The sequence below is a fragment of the Macrobrachium nipponense genome, chromosome 7, assembly GCF_015104395.2.
Source record: "Macrobrachium nipponense isolate FS-2020 chromosome 7, ASM1510439v2, whole genome shotgun sequence".
Classification (NCBI taxonomy): Eukaryota; Metazoa; Arthropoda; class Malacostraca; order Decapoda; family Palaemonidae; genus Macrobrachium; species Macrobrachium nipponense.
Window position 1 is genome coordinate 78787652 of NC_061109.1, and position 22198 is coordinate 78809849.

Here is a 22198-nt window from a genome sequence, read left to right on the forward strand (position 1 = left end):
CAAGGTATTTCATCTTTTGCTCCGGGAACTTTAAATGACTAAAATTTTCATAGAGATTCTGCAAAATAAAAAAAAAAAAAAATTGTCATATTCTTGTTTTAAACTAAGGATAATACCGGATTTCATACAAAATGACATGATTTTTAAAAACATGTTTATTAAAATATATCTAATTTTTCATTACTCTTGCTCTTCTAAAAGAAAAAACTTCGAATATTGGAGGATACACAAATAAATGTACAAAAATATTTTTCATTTCTTTAAAACTTGTATAAAAATTAACGTACTGGAAACAAAATAAACTTGACATGAAATATTATATGATTTAACAAAAATAGCATTGCAATTTTTTTAAAATAAAAATTTAGATAAATAAAATTCAATAACAGTTCAGCAGTTCTTCCTATATGATTACAAGTAGTAAAATATATTTCTCTTGTATATCACTACTTACAATATGTACCACAATAAAATGGTATTATAATTTATTGGCACAGAGTGGTTGAGCATACTCGCATAAATACTAGTCGCAATATATATATATTATATATATATATATATATATATATATATATATAATATATATATATATATATATATATATGTGTGTGTGTGTGTGTGTGTGTGTGTGTGTGTGTGTGTGTGTGTGTGTGTGTGTGTATAACCTCCGCAATCCCCCAGATCTGTGACATTTCTGAGACATATCATGACCAAAGTACTATAGAGATGCCCCTGCTGCCTCCAATCGGAAGGCGCTCCACACTTCCGCCGGCAGCTTTTCTAACAACCAGCATTTTGGCATTTTAGAACAAATCACCGTTTGCCTTCTCCTAAAGACACGATCAAATAAAATTCCCTTTAAGTCAGCGATCTCATCTGCTCGACCGTGAAGACTCCCATTGCTGACATCATTTCCTTGAAGAGAGAACCTCCCTTCTTCATGAGGTTGTCTGGCGAATCAAACTCGACGACCTGGAAAGGCGAAAGAAGAGAATTATTATTTGGTAGACCTGCAATGTCAGGCTAAATAAACGTAGGACTATAAAGTATATTCCAGTATTATGGACCGCCTTAATCTGAAGAACGTATTAGGAAGTATATGTTGCAGTATTCTGGCCTGACTAACTCTGAAAGTATTATAAAGTATATTGGAGCATTTTGGACTGTCTAAATCTGAAGAAGGTATTATAAAGTATGTTGTCGTATTATGGACTGTTTTAATCTGAAGACAGTATTACGTATGAAGTATTGTATGTTGTAGTATTATGGACTGTCTAAATCTGTAGAAGGGTTCAAAATGCAACTAAGAGAGGTTGATATAGAACATCATGACACACCAAGTCTTATTAATCAATCAGATTTACTTACAGGAACACTTATATTTAAATGTATATTAAGCAAGCTCTGTACATACACCCGAGCATACTTTTGAAGAGAGAGAGAGAGAGTTAGTCTTCTCTCTTGGAGAACCGTAACACAGTATATGCATCCATACATACTTTTCAGAGAGAGAGAGAGAGAGAGTTAGTCTTCTCTTGGAGAACCGTAACACTATATGCATCCATATATACTTTTGAGAGAGAGAGAGAGAGAGAGAGAGAGAGAGAGAGAGACTTACTCTTCCCTCTTGGAGAACCATGATTTTGTCGTAGGTGGTAATGGTGTTGAGTCTGTGAGCTATAGTGATAACAGTGCTTTCGACAAAAGCCTTCCGGATGGTCATCTGGATCATCTGATCTGTTTCCAAGTCGACAGAAGCTGTAGCCTCATCCAACAGCAAGATCTGGAATATAAACAAAAACTTCAGTACCTTTGAGCAATACCGTAACAGATTTTACATGGACATTGCTACGATGTGCACTTCACTTCGAGGCTGTGTTTAGTAAAGACCAAAAGATGTTACTGTAGGCCCAAAATATATGGACAATGCTATGAAAAGGACTTCATGGTACCTGAGGCTTTACTGCTCGACAGTTTATTTCAGGGACTCGTAAGTAAAGATAATACCATCGAAGAAGGGCTTGTAATGGGAAGTTAAGGCAGAAACCTGTAACAATTGCAACTTTACTTTAAAAAACACCCGAAATAATCTCCCTGCATTAATTTAACAGTCAGTGAAAGGTTAGGGTATATATTTACCTTACTCTTGCGAAGGAGGGCTCTAGTGAGGCAAATAAGCTGCCTTTCCCCAACAGAGAAGTTCTCTCCTGCTGTAGCTACAGCAGACTGAAGTCCCATCTCCTGCTGCATGACCACCTTCTTCAGGTTTGACTGCTCGAGGGCTTCCCACACAGCAGTGTCACTGTGCTCCTCGAAGGGGTCCAAGTTATACCTTTGGTAAAAAGGAAGTTCAGCCATTTTATCAGATACCATAAACAACTGTGCATTTATATGAAAGTTTGATAGACTAACATTTCCAAACCTTTTGGGGTGATATGTGCATAAGAATTACCTTTGCAGTCAGCTGGGATTAAGCATATTGAATGATTATTATCATGCAGCAAATCGAAATGATAACCAGCTTACAATGATAATGCTATTAATTACCAAAAACCTAAATTATTCTGCAAACCTGTCATATGTACAGCTTTGTATTTCACAGGTCCCTTATTACCTAGAAATTATTCATTAAATAAACATAGGTTTCTGTCGCTCTTGATATCTTGTACCATATTCATTGCCTATACCATCACCTATGGTTCAGTCCCCCACAACTTACCTTACGAATCCTTGTAAATGAACAGTATCTACCCTGTGGTTCAGAGCCCTATAATTACCATATTACCTCTATTCAGAGATCCACCATACCTTACCTTATTGATCCTTGGAAGAGAACAGGATCTTGAGGAATGACAGAGATGGCTGAACGGAGGGTGTGTAATCCTATGGTTGAGACATCAATGCCATCTATAATTATACTGCCACTCTCCAACTCCACAAGACGCAGGAGTGTAGAAATCAAAGAGGATTTACCTGCGGGTGGGAATAAACTTCAAGGTAAAACTTCATTGAACAACTGTGTTAGCGTCGTTTCGTCTTCCTTAGGGAAACTATTCATACAAATCAACAAGTTCTATTGAACTCAGGATATGACATCTTGCCATGAACTCTCATGACCCTTTTTGCTAGTTACATTAAGGCTAGAATATTTAAACTTGCAAAACCAAAATAAACTAGAAAACACGGGGACTCAAATGAAAAGAGATGATCAACAAAACGCACCTGCCCCCGTACGACCAACGACGCCGATCTTTTGACCCGGTTCAAAGACGGCCTCGATGCTGTGAAGAACAAGGGGTAAATCTGGGCGGTACCTCAGACACACTTTGTTCAGCTCCACTTTCCCAAACTCCGGCCAGTCCCTGGGAGGGTCTTTCCCTGGATTCTCCCAAGATGCTTCGCTTTGCAAGTCCTGAAAAAGTACAGTTAGTAAATACTTGGAGTGCGTGAAAGTAGATTTATCAGGTTTTAAAAGGGAAAACTTTGAAGCGATATCTGGAATGCTTAGGTAAAGATCTGTTGGGTGAAAAAAACTTTGTTGTAGGCATCTGGCCTTGACTTGACAATAATAAATAATCACTCTTAACCCAGCAAATTAGTCATCGGGAAGATAATTTCCAAAGGAAGACTAAGAGGATAGTTCAAGATGCAAATATTTGTACAGACAATGTGAGCACATAACAAAAAAATGACATATTCCCCTCAAGATATCTATACCTATTTAAACAGGTTTTCTTTCACTTACGACAGAAAAATTTAAGAAGAACACTATAGAAGTACTCTAGACTACCACTTACATAAGAATATTCGACGAGCCTTTCCACAGCGGTGAAACGAGACTGGAACTCTGATTTCATCTTCATCAGGTAGGGAAAGAAATCACATACCTGTGGAATGACAGAAAGTATTAATAACAACATACTGTACAAACACATTACCACGAATGGATCTAAACTGCATTTCCACACAACATTATGACAATAGAAAACTTTTATGATGATAAGCACGACAGTTTTACATTGACTTCTACTTATACATATACAGTATATATATTCTTGCTTGGCAAACCGTCATGGTTTGATATCTGGCATACTCAAAAGCTGTTCCTATACATATACTAATTCAAAATAAAGACAGCAAGTACCTTTTAGGTTATAAACTAGCAAGGTTTTCGTAATGTTCAGATAAGTCAGTGCTGCATGCTACTGTGATACTGCTACGGGTTTGGGTAATCATTGAGAGGGAAAACGAAATTAAGACGTAAAGTACCGCACTCATGGTGGCGAGAGCAAGACCAGCCGTCGCAGTGCTGACGAGACCTTTGGTGTAAACGCAAATGGATGTGACGCCGGCGTTGATTGCGAGGGACAGCATGTCTGTTCTGAACACGTACCAACGACTTGACAGGCGGAAGATGAGCTGGGCCACTGTGTGGTCGTCCAGATAATGATACATTCTGAGGAATAGGAGAGTCGAGTTGGTTTTGCATGACTTTAGTAAATCAAAACAGTAGTGCAGAAACAATTCCACAGTTATGTATGAGTACAAAAATATTTTAAAATAAACATATTTGTACCCATACATAACCGTGGATTTGTTTCTCTATTGCACGACTCACGCTACTATGAGTATTTTTTAATTAATAACAGTATTATCGAGCAGATTTGAAAACTTGGTAAAATGGGGCGTTATTAAACGTTTTTGAAATGCTCAATAAGCCGCAAAATGAGACTAACCTGTTTGTAAACAGTTTTTGTTGGTCGAATGTCCTGATGACAGACAGCCCAGCTAAGGAGGAGCCAATGTGCTGGATGACAGGAGACTTTCTCATGTTGTCTATCCTCTTCAGCTCTCGAACTCCAGCGTTCAGGAAGACGTCGATGATGATGAACAGAGCTGATTGGATAGTAAGAACAGGTACAGTTGGGTGGAGTTCTCAAATGGCCTCTTACCTTTGAAAGATGCAACGCTCTCCATTTCATTAGGAGTAGGCTATTACGTAAGTTACTATAGAGTTTTCAAGTGACAATTCAAAATGCACCTTTTAATACAAATCTTAATTGCATGTGAGCAAATATGTTAATGCATACACAGGAGAAAATCACACAGACACAGAAATCAGCGCTGCATATCACTAAGCAAGTAAATAACCAGATATATATAATCATAGAAAAAGAAAAATGAACAGACTGCCAAACTGCGTATAAACCTTACTTGCCACTATAACAAGGGGGATAGTAAACCATGCGTAGATAGTACAGACGAGAATTGCCTGGCCCAAGACGGATAAAACTCCTTGCATCACAAACTCGAGGTAGAATGGAATTCGGATGTCAACTGAAAAAAAATGTGGGGACATCATTTCTAGACATGAATCCAAGATAGTGAAAAGATTGGTCATAACTTCTTTCCATACAAGTCAGTCTCTGAGACGGCATTTGCCAAATGAAAACTTAATTCTAGCTCTGAATAGTGGAAATACCAAGTGACTTTTCATATGTTTCATAGTGACTTCTGTAAAATTGCCTTACGTTCATCAAGATCTCTAGAAAATCGGTTGAGGATCCTCCCAGCTGGTGTGACATCGAAGAAAGTCAGTGGAGATCTAAGGATACTCTTAAACATTGCATTGTGTAAGCTTGTTGCTCCTTTTAATACGCTGAAAAAGAGAAAGCGAACATTCGTCACATAATAAGGGGTTTTGGCTTCAAAAGTTTCCTATGCATTTAAATCTGTGCATCACTGGACAATAAGCACCTGCTCTAAAAACTAATGCAAAACTTCGGCAAATTCTTTGCTTTTCAACATGTCACTTGCTGCTCTGCTAAAAAGTAGGGCTTTTGTATCCTTAACTAGACCTGATCTGTCAACTTTTCACCAATAGTGGTTTTAGTAACCTCATAACAGAAGGTTGCACCTATGGAGAAATTGAGAGATTTAACACCTGAATCACTACTAACAATATGAACCAGGCAGAAACAGTTGCAATATATCACTGAACTGCATACAGCATAGCAATCAAGGAAAAAATTAAGACATTCCAAAGGATAATGTGCGAGGAAGATTGCACTTTGTAACGCAAAAGTCTCCCAAAATCTTGAATTATCACGTAACCTACAGTAGCATTTTTTCAGTTTTTCTAAAAAGAAATTCACAGCGATGTAAATACATTCTCTAGTAAGTTATTACCCCTAGATATAAACTGACAATAAGTTGCACATCAGCTAGTAACAATGAATTGAGAAAACAGACGATTCAAATTCAACCTTTCAGGGACATCAGACAAGGAGAAAATGTTGGCAATACTTAAAAGCTGAAAAGCAAGCATATGGTAACAGTATAATTGTTTTTCAAAGACAATATACTTTCCATCCTTTGACAGTGGCGTATATGAGAGAGAGAGAGAGTCCAGATCTAGAAACTTGATACACTAATTTATCCTTTAAACAATCATAATTAGGCTACAAATTATAACTTACGTTGAGCCTCAAACATAAGAAAACCAACCCCTTTGTGAAACTATTTGAAGTTACATTGTGCTGGTAAAACAGTTGTGCAGAGTTAACAAATTACCAACCTATTATTAGTTTAAGATACTTACATCTTTATCAAATGCCGAAAGAAATTTTATAGAAAAATGGAATTCATCAAATACAAAATAAAAAGTACCGAAATTGATGTGGAAAATAGCTTTATAATTAATAGTACATATCGTCGAGATGTGTTAATGACAGGGAATGGCAAAAGATTACCTTGAAGAACCGAGAAACTCCCAAAACATAGGGACAGAAGGGAATAAATGTGAAAAAGCTTAAATGGCTCAATTGACTATCGACTAAAAATTACTCGCGACTACAAGTCCCATCGACATTAATTTGATATACCAAACATATCACGTATTTCTCGTGTAGGAAATGGATAAATAAAGAATTCTGAAAGCAGAACGGAAGTTTCCTATCATGAAGGTTGACAACTATTTTCCTTAAACAATTTCTATGATATAACCACAGGCATTCCTTATAGATGCTTCTGTATATTTCCCTAATCAGCTACAGATACAACCCACGTTCACGACGTGAGTGAGATTACTATTCATCAAAACACAATACAAGTAACTTTTAACCTTCCGTGAGTTGATAATGAACTTGCAACTACTCATGAATAAATGTAAGACGCTTGGAGAAGAAATCAACGCAAATTCAGGATCAATACGAATGTCTAGACAAGATGTCTGCACTGCTGCGGCCAGTAAAGCTGATATATTCTGAGGCATTGTTAATCCAATCTATTTTTGTGCTTCGCTAACCAATTGCTACGAAAATTGTGCAGTTGTATTCGAGGCTCATCGTTAGTTGTTTCACAGACAGAAAAAGGTGTTTATTTTTTTTCCTTTTTTCTCTCTAATGCGAGTCAAGAAGTTTACTTTAGACTCATCTAGCGTACTTCGGCGAGAATGTTTTTCCCTGAAGGGAACGTTTCAGTCTCACAACCTGTGCAGTATCTCCGCGTCACTATCTTTATCAATCCTTGCTTTAAACATCATTTTTCAAGATGTAGTATTCATTTACTGTTGCCTGTCACACAAAAAATGGCGAATGACATCTCACTCTCTCTCTCTTTAGACCTATGTCTACTCAGTGTTACACTCTATCTATCTAATCATGACCGTATCCAGAACTTTCGCAGAAGCGGTTAGGCCTATGACTTCCCGCGTGTGTCTGCGTTACCTGAAGGTGATTCCCACGCCCTTGGCAATGCCGACGACGACAAGGGCAACGAAGGAGGCGGCGTAGACGGTCTGGTACATCCAGAGCATCGGATTGTTAACGATGCTCCCTTTCAGATCTTCCTCGGACAAGGTCAGGTTGTATTCGGTCACGTTGAAGAGGCGCTCGTCCTTGAGTCCGTCACCCTGGAGTGAGAGGAGGAGAATTAGAAAAAGAGGAAAACTTATTTGCTTCAATATAATTTGTTTTGTTTGTGATCCTGTAGACATACACTTATATATATCTCTGTGTATGGAACGTAGAGTTTCTTTCCTATACAAATAACTTTAAGCACCTTTTAAAAATATAACCAAAATAGACTCTATTACTATATACATGTGGTCATCGTTTTCCTTAAAAAAAAGGGGGAATTTTCATAGATATCAAATCAAATATCATTAGCATAGTGCTTACATTAGGTACAGCTTACATGCATCCATGTACGTTTACTTTATTAATGTTTCATATAAGAATTATGTTTACTTTATCATTTATCCTGCATCATTGCGTATGTTTACTTTATCATTTAGCCTGCATGAATGCTTAAAGCATTATACTGTACTTATTGTAAGACCACTAGCTTGATTATGCATTGTGGCAACATCACAATTATATTTCCCGCCATGTGCGATGCATAAGCCAGTTCCTGTCGAGTGGTCGCTGAAGGTGATAAGCGTGAGACTTCCTTCCGCTCTCACGCTAGTGTATTTCTGTTAATATATGGGAGTATAAAGAATCTTCGGCTTTGTCTCATCGCCCTTCGTTCCCACCTACATGGACGTAACAGACCTCAGTACATATACAAAAGACTTCATCCGACCAAATCTCACCTCATCCAGCCAAATCTGCAGCCAGATCATATTCTGAAGTCGCAAGAGAACAAAAACAATGACCGCTACGGTGAGAGAGAACACCAGACACCATCCACCACACACCTGTCAAAATGAAAAGGAACAAATAGAACAATTTTCACTGATACCAAAGCCGATATACAACAGATTGAGCAATAAAAACAAAATGCCATTAACTGGAAAGTTAAGCAAAGTTCAAATAAACGTACTTCAGTTCTTGGGTGATGGAAATTATATATTTCAAAATGAAACAAAATCACATTTATAGGAACGGCGGAAAGAGACGCAAGAATTTAATTCTTGGTTGTTGAATTTAAATAAAAATGACAAGGTGATGGTTTCTCCTCTTGAAGGGAAACAAAATTAGATATATAACTCGCTCTAGGCAACAGAAATGGCAACACATTAGAATTTCAGAAAGTATCTCTTGACAATGTAAAATGTAAATATATGTGAATTAAGGAATGATTTGGAGAATGGAAAACTAACTCTTTCTTTAGATCAATTAAATATTCGAAAGATGTTTAGTCACAACACCCGAAAGCCTCATATGTAGCAAGTCCTTCGTAATAGTTCAGAAAGCAATATCATTTTACGTCACGTTCTCATTTAGTGTAGCACCTGGTTCTATTATGTGCCATCCCATCATCCCATTTCCATACCACTGAGCTAGTGCCTCCTGTCACTTCGTGGGGCATCTGGTTCTATTCTGTCCCATCCCATCACCTCATTTCCATACCGCTGCGCTGGTGCCTCTTCTCACTTTGTGAGGCATCTGGTTCTATTCTGTCCCATCCCATTACCCTCTCATTTCCACACCTATCCGCTGGTATCACCCTCTCACTTACTGGGACCTCTGGCTTTATTCTATCCATCTCTCACCTTGATGAAAGTCCTGTAGACCTGGGAGCTGACCCCGCCGGTCTCCTTGGTCTCCTCCGTGGTCAGCTTTCCGTCCAGACCAAGACCTTCCTCCTCGGTCGAGTCTTTTTGGTCTGTCTGTCCTGGAATGGGAAATTTCCAGAAGAAACGCGATTATTCCAAGCGGTTCCAGGCATGCCATTTCGGCGTCTTGAGTGACGCGTCTTTTCACAAAGATTCCAATATTCTCGGAAATGAAAACAGCTGTTTTTTTTTCTTTTCAAGGCTGCATGAAGTGTTTGGGTAAGTTGCATAAAGATTTTTTTAAGTTACGTGAATTTCTTTTTAGACGCATGAAGTTTTTTTTGGCAACATGAATTTTTTTTTTAGGCAACATTAAATTCTTTTCAGGATGTATAGTTTTATTACGCTGCATGAAGTTTTTTTAAAGGCTGCATGAAATATATATGGTCGCATGAAATTTTTTTTGAGGCCGCAAGAGTTTTTTTAAGCTGCATGGAATTTTTTTTGCCCGCATGATGTATTTTTTAGGCTGCATGACCGAAATGCACGATATCTACGAGGAAAACCAAACTCTTTAAAGGAAAAGCCCCTCGGAACAGAATAAAAAGAAAAATACTCTCGTCACCTTCAGTAGCCGTGTCCTCTGCTTTCTGATCAGCATCCTTGGACGAACTGCCCTTCGTGCTTAATCCGCCAACCATAAGGAAGTAGTCACCACGATTCGCCAAGAGCTGGCCATGGGTTCCTTGTTCGCTGACTCTCCCTTCATCCATCACGATGATCTCATCACATTGTTCCAGCAACTAGAAGGTAAGAAGAAAGGCGTAAGTGATGAGAGTTGGAGTCTGAGGACTGGAAATAAACTGGACGATCTCATCACACTGTTCCAGCAACTGGAACGCAAGGGAAAGGCGTTAGTGATGAGAGTTGGAGTCTGAGGACTGGAAATGAACTGGACGATCTCATCACACTTTTCCAGCAACTGGAATGCAAGGGAAAGGCGTTAGTGATGAGAGTTGGAGTCTGAGGACAGGAAATAAACTGGACAATCTCATCACACTGTTCCAGCAACTGGAAGGTAAGAAGAAAAGCGTAAGTGATGATAGTCGGAGTCTGAGAACTGGAAAGAGAGTGTTCCAGCAACTGGAAGGTATACGAAAGGTGTTACTGGTAAGAATCAGCATTTAGGAACTGTATAGATACTGGATGATCTCATCACACTGTTCCAGCAACTGAAAGGAAGAAGGAAGGCATTAGTGATAACAGTCAGAGTCTGGAAACTAGAAAGACTAGATGGTCTCATCACACCATTCCAGAAACTGGAAGGTGAAGGAAAAGTATTAGTGATAAGAGTGAGAATCTAAGATCTGGAAACATACCGGATGATCTCATCACATTCCTTCAGCAACTGGAAGCTAAGGGAAAGGGTTAGTGATGAGAGTTGGAGTCTAAGAACTGGAAATTGTTCCAGCAACTGGAAGGTAAGAAGAAAAGCGTAAGTGATGATAGTCGGAGACTGAGAACTGGAAAGGTATGAGAGTCAGAGCCTGAAAAAGGGAAATCTTAACTACATATTCCGCCCTTTATAGCACCTTGGAGCCCACCGGTTCTTAACCTGGGGGTCGTGACCCCCTGGGGTAGTCGTTTGGGGTTTCTCAGGCGGTCACAAAGGATTCGGGAGAACTTAATCTATTTTCATATATTCAGGTTAGCTAGTTGGGCTTTTACCAGTTTGGTGAGTGTAACTTGTTACCTGCTGACACGAGGTTGTTGCCTGTCGAGCACTGAAAACCTCGGTTTGATAAACTTACGGCTGCAATATAATTTCAACCCTCCCACTGAGCGAATGAGAAGTAGGTTTTGTTATTTGTATGATGTCCAATAACTCTGTTGAATCTGCAATATTCTGGCATTTGCAGAGGGTATGTGGAATTTTTCAAGGTTTTTTGCTCATTGTTTTTTGTATGATGTTCAATAGTTCTGTTGAATCTGCAATGTTCTGGCATTTGTGAAGGGTATGTGGAATTTTTCAAGGTTTTTTGCTCATGGTATTTTCCATAAACTATGGTCCTCCTATCATTTTGTTTTATCGTATCAATCACAAGGTTCACTATTTCAAAATTTATTATAGGGGTTATGGTAATAATATACTGAAGAGTCTCAGTGGTCATAGGATGAAAAAGGTGCTGAAGAACCACTGACCCAGCCAGTAAACTATCAAGAACACAGATATGAAGCATAAATCGAAATTAGGGAAAATAAATTCTTGTGATCATTACATATCCGTTCTTTCAGGCAGAGGGAAGAACAGGGCGACCAGAGACAGAATTCTAGAGCAGCGTTTCTCTAACTGATCTTTCCTTTCACAGTATCAGAAATTCATCAGAAAATCGTTTCTTACAAGACATTAAACTTACTACATCCATCCACCAAACTTTGCAACAAGCAGTTCATTCGTGAGAGTGGGGTGGGGTTGGGGGCGGTGGTGGTGGGGTGGGTAGGGGGGGGGAGACTGAACCTGCAAATTGTTCGTGCAAGCGTGACATCGCCTTCACGAATGTGCGTGACTTCATTTTGCAAAGATATGAAAAAAAAAAAAAAAAACAAAAAAAAAAAAAAAAAGCATTGGTTCGGTGTCTGGCGACGCGATGCTCCTAAGGTATGCCAGCAAATTTGTCTTTTGAGGTTATTTTCCATTATTGTCGATCGACAGGATTGACTCGTCAACTGTTAGACCGTAAGTCGATGCTGTCTACAACTCGACAATATTCGGAGACTTTACAGTTCAACTGCGCGGGGGAAGGGTGGGGGGCTCAGTGGCATGATCGGTATGGTCTTGGCCTGCCACCTCGGTGGCCGCGAGTTCGATCCTCGGACATTCCACTAAAGGGTGAGAGATGTGTATTTCTGGTGATAAAAGTTCACTCTCGGCGTGTTTCGGAAGTCACGTAAAGCCGTTGGTCCCGTTGCTGAATAACCAGTGGTTCCATGCAACGTAAAAATACCATACAAAGAAAAGAAAGAAAGAAAAAAAGATTTAACTGCGGGGTAAGCACAAGCAAATACTGATATGGAATGGAAAATAAGAAATGCTGATAACAGCTTTTTTAATTTGGTAAAATCTAAAGAACAAATAAGTAGGAGGGGGAAATTTTCTAGCCACAGAAAACAGTACATCACTCAGTAAATGCTTATTGGAAAGTGACCTTGTCATGAGAAGATACCTCATTGGCTTGAAATCAAAATTAGTTTACGTTAATAGTTTAGGAAATACAGAAGGAAGCAAATGCAACGACCTAGACGTTGATGATGTGAAGTTTTGATCCTGGAGTTCTCAACTTCCGCAGTTTGTTTATAATAATAATAATAATAATAATAAAGGACCTATGATATAACATATTTGCAAATTTACATTAAATATCTTCTCTAAACCATATGCTCACATATGCCTAAACAAATACACAACTAGATTTAATATCAAACACTGAGGCACAATTTGTTACCAGAAAATACGCGGGCCTTAGCTATTTAAAATAAAATGATCAAAACTATATATAAATTCTTGTCTGTTTGTTAATCTAACTACTGGAAAGCTTCTGTAAACTTCCTTCGTCCCATTTCGGTACCGTTTCTAGAAATAAGCTGAAATACACACAATTATGTTTTGTTCCCACCAAGCAAGTTATCGATAACTAAAATAATCATTAGATGAATTACTAAATGTATACCGACAATGGAAAAAGTACTACCTTGAAATATCTTTTCAATTATTTTGACTTCCAATTATTTTGAACTGACATGCAACTGTGTACATGTTTTTCCTTGATGAACATTACGCGACACCTAGCACAACTTATATAGGTTAAAAACATACGTAAAATAAGCGTGACTTAACATTAATACGCCTACAGAACTTCAGAAAAACGTATTAAACATCAGGAGGCCAAACTAGAAGATTTGAAAAACAAACCACACTCCCCACAATAATATATATAAAAATATCTAGATATTAAAAAATAAAACCATACTCCCCACAACAAAATAATATATAAAAATATCCAGATATTTAAAAACAACCTACACTCCCAACAATAAAAGAATATATAAAATATCTCATTTCCTGTTTTTACAAGTTAAATAAAAATGAATCAACAGTACGACGCCTCACTTCAAACAACAAGAACAAATGAAAATAGTGAAAGCAAGGAGCAAGGAAGATCATTTCTAACATTTAAATAATCATATAAAAATGAATCGCCATTAAGACTCCTAACTTCCCGCAGAAAAAAAAAAAAATCCCAACGAAACGACCGTCTTATTCGATCCGACTTACGTGCAGAGCATGAGTTACAAGCAAGACCGTCTTCCCCTTGAGGTGGCCCCTAATGCAATTGTTGAATATGGCACCTGCCACTTTGGTGTCGACGGCGCTGAGAGGGTCGTCCAGCAGGTAGATGTCCCTGTTGCTGTACACGGCACGGGCCAAGTTCACGCGCTGTTTCTGCCCTCCGCTGGAAGGGACAGTTCGGGACGTCAGTGGTCTCGCACAAAAGGTTTTGTTGGGTGGGGAGAGTGCGTCGTTAAATAGCTAGGGATTCTATGTTTCAATATGGTGGCTGTCTATCTAATCATGTATTCATTTTCAGCAACATTATATATATATATATATATTATATATAAAATATATATATGTATATATATATATATATATGTATATATATGTATATATATTATATATATATATATATATATATAATATACCTAAAATATATATATGTATATATACACACACATATATATATATATATATATATATATATATATATATATATATATATATATATATATATATATATATATATATATATATATATATATATATATATATATATATATATATATATATATATAAAGGTTTTTGTCACGAAGGAAAATAAAGAAAAGCGAGATAGCCAAGCACTTTCGGTCTAGTTCGACTCTTTACTCAGGCACAACTGATCTTACAGAGGAAAAACATAGTTAAGGTAGGCTTAATATCCAATCTTGTAGTGTCAGTTTGGATATTAAGCCTACCTTAACTATGTCTTTCCTCTGTAAGATCAGTTGTGCCTGAATAAAGGGTCTAACTAGACCGAAAGTTCTTGGCTATCTCGCGTTTTCATTTTTTTTCCTTCGTGGCAAAAACTTTTATTTATACATAGCATCACGTTTTATATACTTCGTGATCAAGTTATTCAAATCATATATATATATATATATATATATATATATATATATATATATATATATCTCTTATATATATAGTATATAGATATATATATATATATATATAAATATATAGATAATATCTATATATATATAGGATTATATATATAGATACATATATATATATATATTATATATATATATATATATATATATATATAATGTAGAATCTACTGGTGAATTTTTTACCAGATACATATGCAACTGTAATATAGCCACATTGCCCTCTTAACTTCTTGAATTCTTTGCTCCTTTTCGGATACGCTTGTCACTACAAAGGCCGGAGATTCAAGTTCAAAGAAATTTTTTGAAGAAACAGACATAAAAATTTCTTTGCACTTGGATCTTCAGGCTTTGTAGTTACAAGCCCTCTTAACTTCAAGAAGTTAAGAGGGCATTGTGGCTATTACAGTTGCATATATATTATATATATATATATATATATATATATATATATATATATATATATATATATATATATATATATATATATATATATATATATATATATATATTATATATATATATATATATATATATTATATATATATATACATATATATATATATATATATATATATATATATATATATATATATATATATATATATATATGTATATATATATATGAGCGGAAAAGCTTAACTAACACTACATTATTCAGGTGTTGTTATTCAAAGTACGGAATCAAACATTGATAAACGGTTGCATGCCGGACACAAGTATCGAAATAATTATGCAGACTAACGAAATATCTAGGCATACTGACAAATAAAATCAAGCATTGACATTAACAACGATTACAGAAATGAAGCTCATTTCAGTTGAAAGTTAAAGATAATTAAATAAAAATTCTGCCTTGGTACATGTAACAAAGTAACTGTGCCAAGTCTTCCCAACTTGTAGGGAATTTGCTTGGCAAGATTACGTGGTTAAGAGACTGCTCGGTTCGATGAATATTGCTTTATATTTTTCCAAGCTTTGGAATGCTCCTTCTTCTGTTTTCCCAGATTCCTCCAAATTCCTCTCATTTAAGAGGAAAGTTTCTCACTTCCTTCGGACATAAGCCCCATTCTTTTTCATTTCCTTGTTTCCAATATGATCCAGATAAGTGTTTTTAAGTTGCCCATCCCATCAGCTTTGGTACCAAGGAAATTGGAACGGGAATATAGACTTTGACTGAAATTGGAATAAAGGATTTTAGCCAAAAGCCAAGCACTGGGACTTATGAGGTCATTCAGCGTTGAAATAGAAATTAACAGTAAGAAGGTTATAAAGGATGTAACAGGAGAACAACCTTGCAATTGTTGGAGAGAGTGGAAAGTCAGACGGAAGGAAGAGGATATGAACGGAGGTACATTAAGAAGAATGAAAATGGTTGCAGCCAGGGGCCGTAGGGACGTTGCAAAGAGCATTTAGTAACCGGTGCTCTGACAGCGTTGCTCCCCTATACGGAAAGCACCCCAGAAATACCCAAAACGTACCTGAGATTGATGCCCCGGTCCCCGATCTCCGTCAGGTCGCCGGCGGGGAGCATCTCGAGGTCGGACTGCAGGCAGCAGACCTGGACGGCCTCTTTGTACCTGGCCTCGTCGTAGGGCGCCCCCAACAGCAGGTTGTCCCGTAGGGTCCCGCTGTAAATCCAAGCCTGCTGGGTCACCAGGGCGATCTTTCCATTGACGAAGATGTTTCCTCGATTGATGCGCATCTGGCAAATAAATCGGTGGTCATTTTAGCCATCTGAAGAGGAAGTCAGTTCAGGGGGACAATTCGTCCCCCGTTCGACGAACTGGCTTAAGCCATTTTTTCCCCGTTCTGAGAAAATTGGTTTGAAAGATTTTGATATCATTCAAGAACTTTTAATCAGCCCATCATTTGAGGAAATTTGGTTGGAAATTGTGGCAACGCAAGTCACTTCATCGAGAAACAATCCACGAGAAACAATAATCACATCCCCGAGAAACATTACACATCTCCGAAAAATAATAATCACATCCCTAGAAACAATATAAATATCCCCGGGAAAAAATACTCACTCCCGAGAAACTTACTCATCCACGAGAAACAATAATCCCATCCCCGAGAAACATTTCTCATCTCCGAGAAATAACCACATCCCCAAGAAATAATAAAATTATCTCCGGGAAACAAGATTCACTTCCCCGAGAAACAATACTCACATCCCCACAAATGGCCGAAATGAGCGAACTCTTGCCCGAGCCGATACTGCCACAGACGCCCACGAGTTTCCCATGAGGGATGGTGAGACTGATGCGGTAGAGACTGACAGACGACTTCGCGTGTTTCCGTCTGTACTCGTTTATCGTCGCCCCAACTGAACTGGCAATGGAGCGGCAGTCGATCCGGATATGGATCTGGTGAAGCTCTCGCGCTGGTCCTTCCTGTAGGTACCGGAGAACGGGGGTGACTCCATTTCGTCTTCGCTCATATCTTTCTCTCCTGTTTCAGATTTAAGAAAAAATATTCTGGTCTTAGCTCTCACTCTCTAGAAGGGCGAAACCAATTTCGTCTTCACATTTCTTTAATGTGGGAGTTCGATACAATTTCCATCTTCATATTAATGAGAAATCAGCAATTGCAGCTTCATATATGACCGCGTGATAAAAGTGTAACTGTCAACAGCATTAAATAGATCACAAGTTGTCGGAAAGTTTGACCCATTATAAATAAATAAGACTAATCATTAATTTAAAAAAAATAGAAAAATGTGACATAATGTAGTGATGTAGTTAAAAACAGTAAGGTTTTAATCCATTCACTTAAGAGACATCGTTCTTCCAAGTGTCAGACAGCAAGGTTCCCCCTACCTCCTCCCAGGACGGCCCCTACCGAGCTCCCAACCCCCCTACCCAACACACACACACATACACTGAGGTAAGCACGTACACAGGTGTGCGGACGCACACGTATGTACGTACACACCCTTTCCTCATCAGAGATTACCTTAAAACTACTCTCTTCCTTCTAGTTTCAAACAGAAATGATCATTTTCATCTTGATGTCCGCCTCATGGCACAAGAACCTCAGAACACACTGGCATTGCAGCGTGAAGTCAGCTATGAACCTTTAGGTTCAATATGAAAGGTCATATAGAAGCTTTATTCTTGATATAAGTGATACAACTAGCATCATCATTATCATTCATTTTTACAGTAAAATCTATCCAACAGATAGTAATTCCAGCGTAAAATTAGTCAAGAACCTCATACAGCTATGAAACACTTAATCAGTCTTGGTCATTCCAGTGTAATAATTATGCTTGTGTTTGTTTATTGACTGAATACTTAAGTTTCACGGCATCCTCACCTTACCAACATACGCTGAATAAGTGAAGAAACACTCCTTTTTACTATCTGATTTTACATACAACTATGAACCACTTTACCAATCTTTGTCATTCCAATATAATAATTATACTCGTGTTTGTTTATTAACTGAATACTTAAGTTTCACGACATCCTCACCTTACCAACATACGCTGAATAAGTGAAGAAACACTCCTCTCACTATCTGATTTTGCATGTCTGTACAAAGGATAACTGAGCATGCGCAAGAAACACACACACCTACCTGTGCTGGTCGTCCGCTTTCTGACGTGTTTCAGCTTCTCAGACCCTTTCTCTTCAGTGTCGATACTGACCTCATCCCAGGAAAAAATGGCGTCCTTTATCTCTACGGCAGTTCCAGCAATGTCCTTACCTGCGGCTGTCTGTTTGTGCTCAGGCAAATTCAGGAGGGTCTGTTGGTAAGAGTCAAATAAGTGTCAGTAGGGCAGAGTAGCTTCGTTTAACAAACTGTCATATCCTGTCAGAAAACAGAACTTTAATCAAGTTGAAAGCATTCAAAGAGTGGCTTCGCTAAACAGACTGTAAGTATCCTGTCAAAAAACAGCATTCTAATCCAGTTGAAAGAGTTAGAAGAGGAATCACTGTGAGTCAGGCTCCAGAGGCCATAATTCCTGTTTTCTATGCAGCTTGCAACATTAAGTAGAAAGTACAAAGGCTATCATGAAGAATTTTTTTAGGGATTTAATTATTATATTATATATAAATATACTAAATATATATATATATATATATATATATATATATATATATAAATATATATATATATATATATTATATATATATATATATATATATATATATATTATACTAGCTGACCAATCTGGCGCTGCAAGGAAAAACTGAACGACAACCGATAAACTCTCTCTCTCCACCCAAACCACCTCTCTCTCTCTCTCTCTCTCTCTCTCTCTCTCTCTCTCTCTCTCTCACACACACACACACACAGACTCTCTCTCTCCTTTTCCTGTTAATATAGTTGCCTCAGTTACTTTGCCCAACATATTTGACAATTTATATTTAGCCACTTCTCACTCCCCCATTCCTATTGTGGCTAAACTTGGACTTGAAGGGCACCGGGAGTGTCTCTATTCATCCCAGCAACCTCAAAAACTGGATTGGACACTAATATCCATCATTTTTGACATTTTATTTTTCACCCCTTCTCAACCCGCTTTCCTATAGGGGCTGAACTTGGACTTGAAAGGCATTGAAAATGTCAACCTTGAAAACTATAGATTAGACAATCATATCTGTAGTTTTTGGTTACTTTTACATGTCAACACCTTTGTACCCCCTCTTCCAATTGGGGATAAACTTAGACTTAAAGTACATTGGGAGTGTCACTATTCATATTAGTGACCTTGAAAACTATAAATTAGATACTAATATCTATTGTTTTTGGTTATTTTTACATATCATTCAAATCCCAGCCCTTCTCACCCCACCTTCCTATTGGGGTTGAACTTGGACTTTAAGGGCATTGGGAGTGTCACTATTCATCTAAGCAACCTCAAAAACTATGGATTAGACCCTAATATATGTCGTTTTCCGTTTTTTTTACATGTCATCCCCCTCTCACTCCTGCCTACCTGTGCTGAACTTGGACTTAAAGGGTATCGGGAGAGTCACTTTTGATCTCAGCAACCACAAAAACTATGGATTAGACACTAATATCAGACATTTTTGGTTTTTTACATGTCACCCCCCTCCTACCCCTTCCTCCTATCAGCACAGAACATGGCATTAAAGGGCATCACGAGCACCACTATTCATCTCAGTAGTCTCGAAAACTATGGATTAGACACTATTTGTCTTTTTGGTTAGTTTTACATGTCACCCCCTTCCCATCCCTTCTTACCCCACTTCCTATCAGGGCTGAACTTGGACTTAAGGACATTGAGAGTGTCACTATTCATCTCGGAGACCTTGAAAACTATGGATTAGATACTAATATCCGTCGTTTTCGGTTATTTTCACTCTCCCCTTCCCACCCCTTTACACCTCCCCTCCCTTTCGGGGCTGAACTTGTACTTGAAGGGGATCTGGTGAGTCATTTTTCATCTCAGTTACCTCAAAAACTAGGGATTAAACATTAATATCTATCATTTTCAGTTATTTTTACATTTCACCACTTTCCCACCCACTTCCAACCAACCATTTGGTGCCAGTGATGTCTTACCCCAACAGTGTTCTTTTCCAGATGGTAAGTCTTATGTATACAAAGTTTGGTTGAATTGCTCAATGTGGTTCAGAGTGTATGTGGCACATCCACACACATACATATACACAAGCATACATACATACATACATACATACACACACACACACACACACACACATATATATATATATATATATATATATATATATATATATATATATATATATTGTGGTAGCATTTATATATTATATTTATTTATGCATATAGTGCTTGAACACTGGAAATCCATAAAAAAAATTATACAAACAATTTTTCACTCGTAAAATACCAAAGCAACTTTTTTCCTTGTTGACAAGCCAAAATATCCATGCTTATCTGTCTAAACACACACTCACACATGTAATATACTACATAAACTGAAAAAAAAACTATCTTACCTCCATTCTAGACACAGATATTGCAGCTTCAGCAACACACCTTATGACATAAGGCAGGAGACTGACAGTGAAACCCATCGAGATGAAGAGAGTAAATATCGTGAAGGCTTCTGACGAAGTCACTGCCTCACCTGCGGGAACAAGGAAGAATCAGATGAGAATACCTTTTTCAGTTTTCTGTAAAAGAAAACTATTGGGATGGCTTTGTCTGACCATTCACACTTTTTCTGTCCGCCCTCAGTTCTTAAAAACTGCTGGGGTTAGAGGGCTGCAAACTGGTAAGTTGATCATTCACCCTCCAATCAAGAAACATACCAAAATGCAGCCCTCTAGCCTCAATAGTATATTTTTTTATTCAAGGTTGAAGTTAACCATGATCCTGTGTCTGGCAAGGCCGCGTACTATTCTGGAATCTGGATGCGTCGCCAACGCACCTTCACATGACCGCATCTGGGGAGAAACTGAGAGCTACCCAGTACCAGCAATAGCTGACAATATCATACTGCAGCGCATCGAGAGTTTCATGTAGAATTATACTCTGTACAGATAACTCGATTGCACATTTTTTACTTAAGTAATATTATTATTATATTATTGATTTTGCTATTTATGTCTTTTATCTACATATCTGAAGCCATACAGACGTTACAAGTTGGCTTTTTGTGACTTTATATATTCATATATCTGGGGACAAACAGAAAGACACTGAAAGCTTCTATTCATTTAGGGAGGTCTGTCAAATATGTTAATTGAATTGGATCTGTAATTTGATACGAAATGACTTCTAATTCCCTGTCATGTCTTTGGTACGCTTTTTACGTCTGTTTAACTCCTCGTAACTCTAATAACTGTTCTTTAAGCTCTGGACAGCTGTTGTATGATTTACCTGCAGTTACAAATAAACTCATTTGAGAGATTGATAAACTACAATATAATAATAATAATAATAATAATAATAATAATAATAATAATAATAATAATAATAATAATAATAATGAAATTTATCTTGGAACTTTCCTAATCAGAATAAAAACAGCAGCAATAACAATGGAAATATATTAAATATAGGAAAATCAGGATTATGAACGATAGATATTTCATTGATGCTCAAATTTATTAGCAAATTTCTAGGTCAATAATGTTATAACCGGGACGCAACAAAATACGTCGGACAGTTAATCAACAGTGGCTGAGAACCGATTCAATATTTTATAACAATTTCTAATCTTAATTTAACAAAGTTTAATACTTATTTACCCGGATTTGCCCGAGTTATTCACCCATGTCCTACTAAGAAAGATATACCTGAGTTATTCACCCTTGTCTCACTTAAAAAGATTTACCAGAGTTATTTACTTATGTCTCACTAAGAAGGATTTACCAGAGTTATTCACCTGTGTCTCACTATAGGAAGGATTTACCAGTTATTCACCTTTGTCTCATTAAGAAAGATTTACCCGAGTTA

The 22198-nt window shown here is 37.5% G+C and overlaps 1 protein-coding gene across 1 annotated transcript in view; it reads right to left on the minus strand.

Moving 5' to 3' along the window:
• Positions 1 to 602: 602 nt before the first annotated feature.
• The window catches only part of LOC135217363 (ATP-binding cassette sub-family C member 5-like), a 42311-nt gene continuing 20715 nt past the window's right edge, over positions 603 to 22198 (minus strand). Inside the window, 20 exon segments of the mRNA XM_064253204.1 lie at positions 603 to 972; positions 1619 to 1783; positions 2140 to 2332; positions 2814 to 2973; positions 3223 to 3412; positions 3798 to 3887; positions 4270 to 4456; positions 4737 to 4896; positions 5215 to 5337; positions 5532 to 5659; positions 7728 to 7912; positions 8597 to 8701; positions 9500 to 9621; positions 10128 to 10305; positions 13836 to 14013; positions 16252 to 16475; positions 16948 to 17066; positions 17069 to 17227; positions 18359 to 18527; positions 20734 to 20864. Coding sequence (XP_064109274.1) covers positions 859 to 972; positions 1619 to 1783; positions 2140 to 2332; positions 2814 to 2973; positions 3223 to 3412; positions 3798 to 3887; positions 4270 to 4456; positions 4737 to 4896; positions 5215 to 5337; positions 5532 to 5659; positions 7728 to 7912; positions 8597 to 8701; positions 9500 to 9621; positions 10128 to 10305; positions 13836 to 14013; positions 16252 to 16475; positions 16948 to 17066; positions 17069 to 17227; positions 18359 to 18527; positions 20734 to 20864 — 3080 coding nt within the window. The 3' untranslated portion in view covers positions 603 to 858.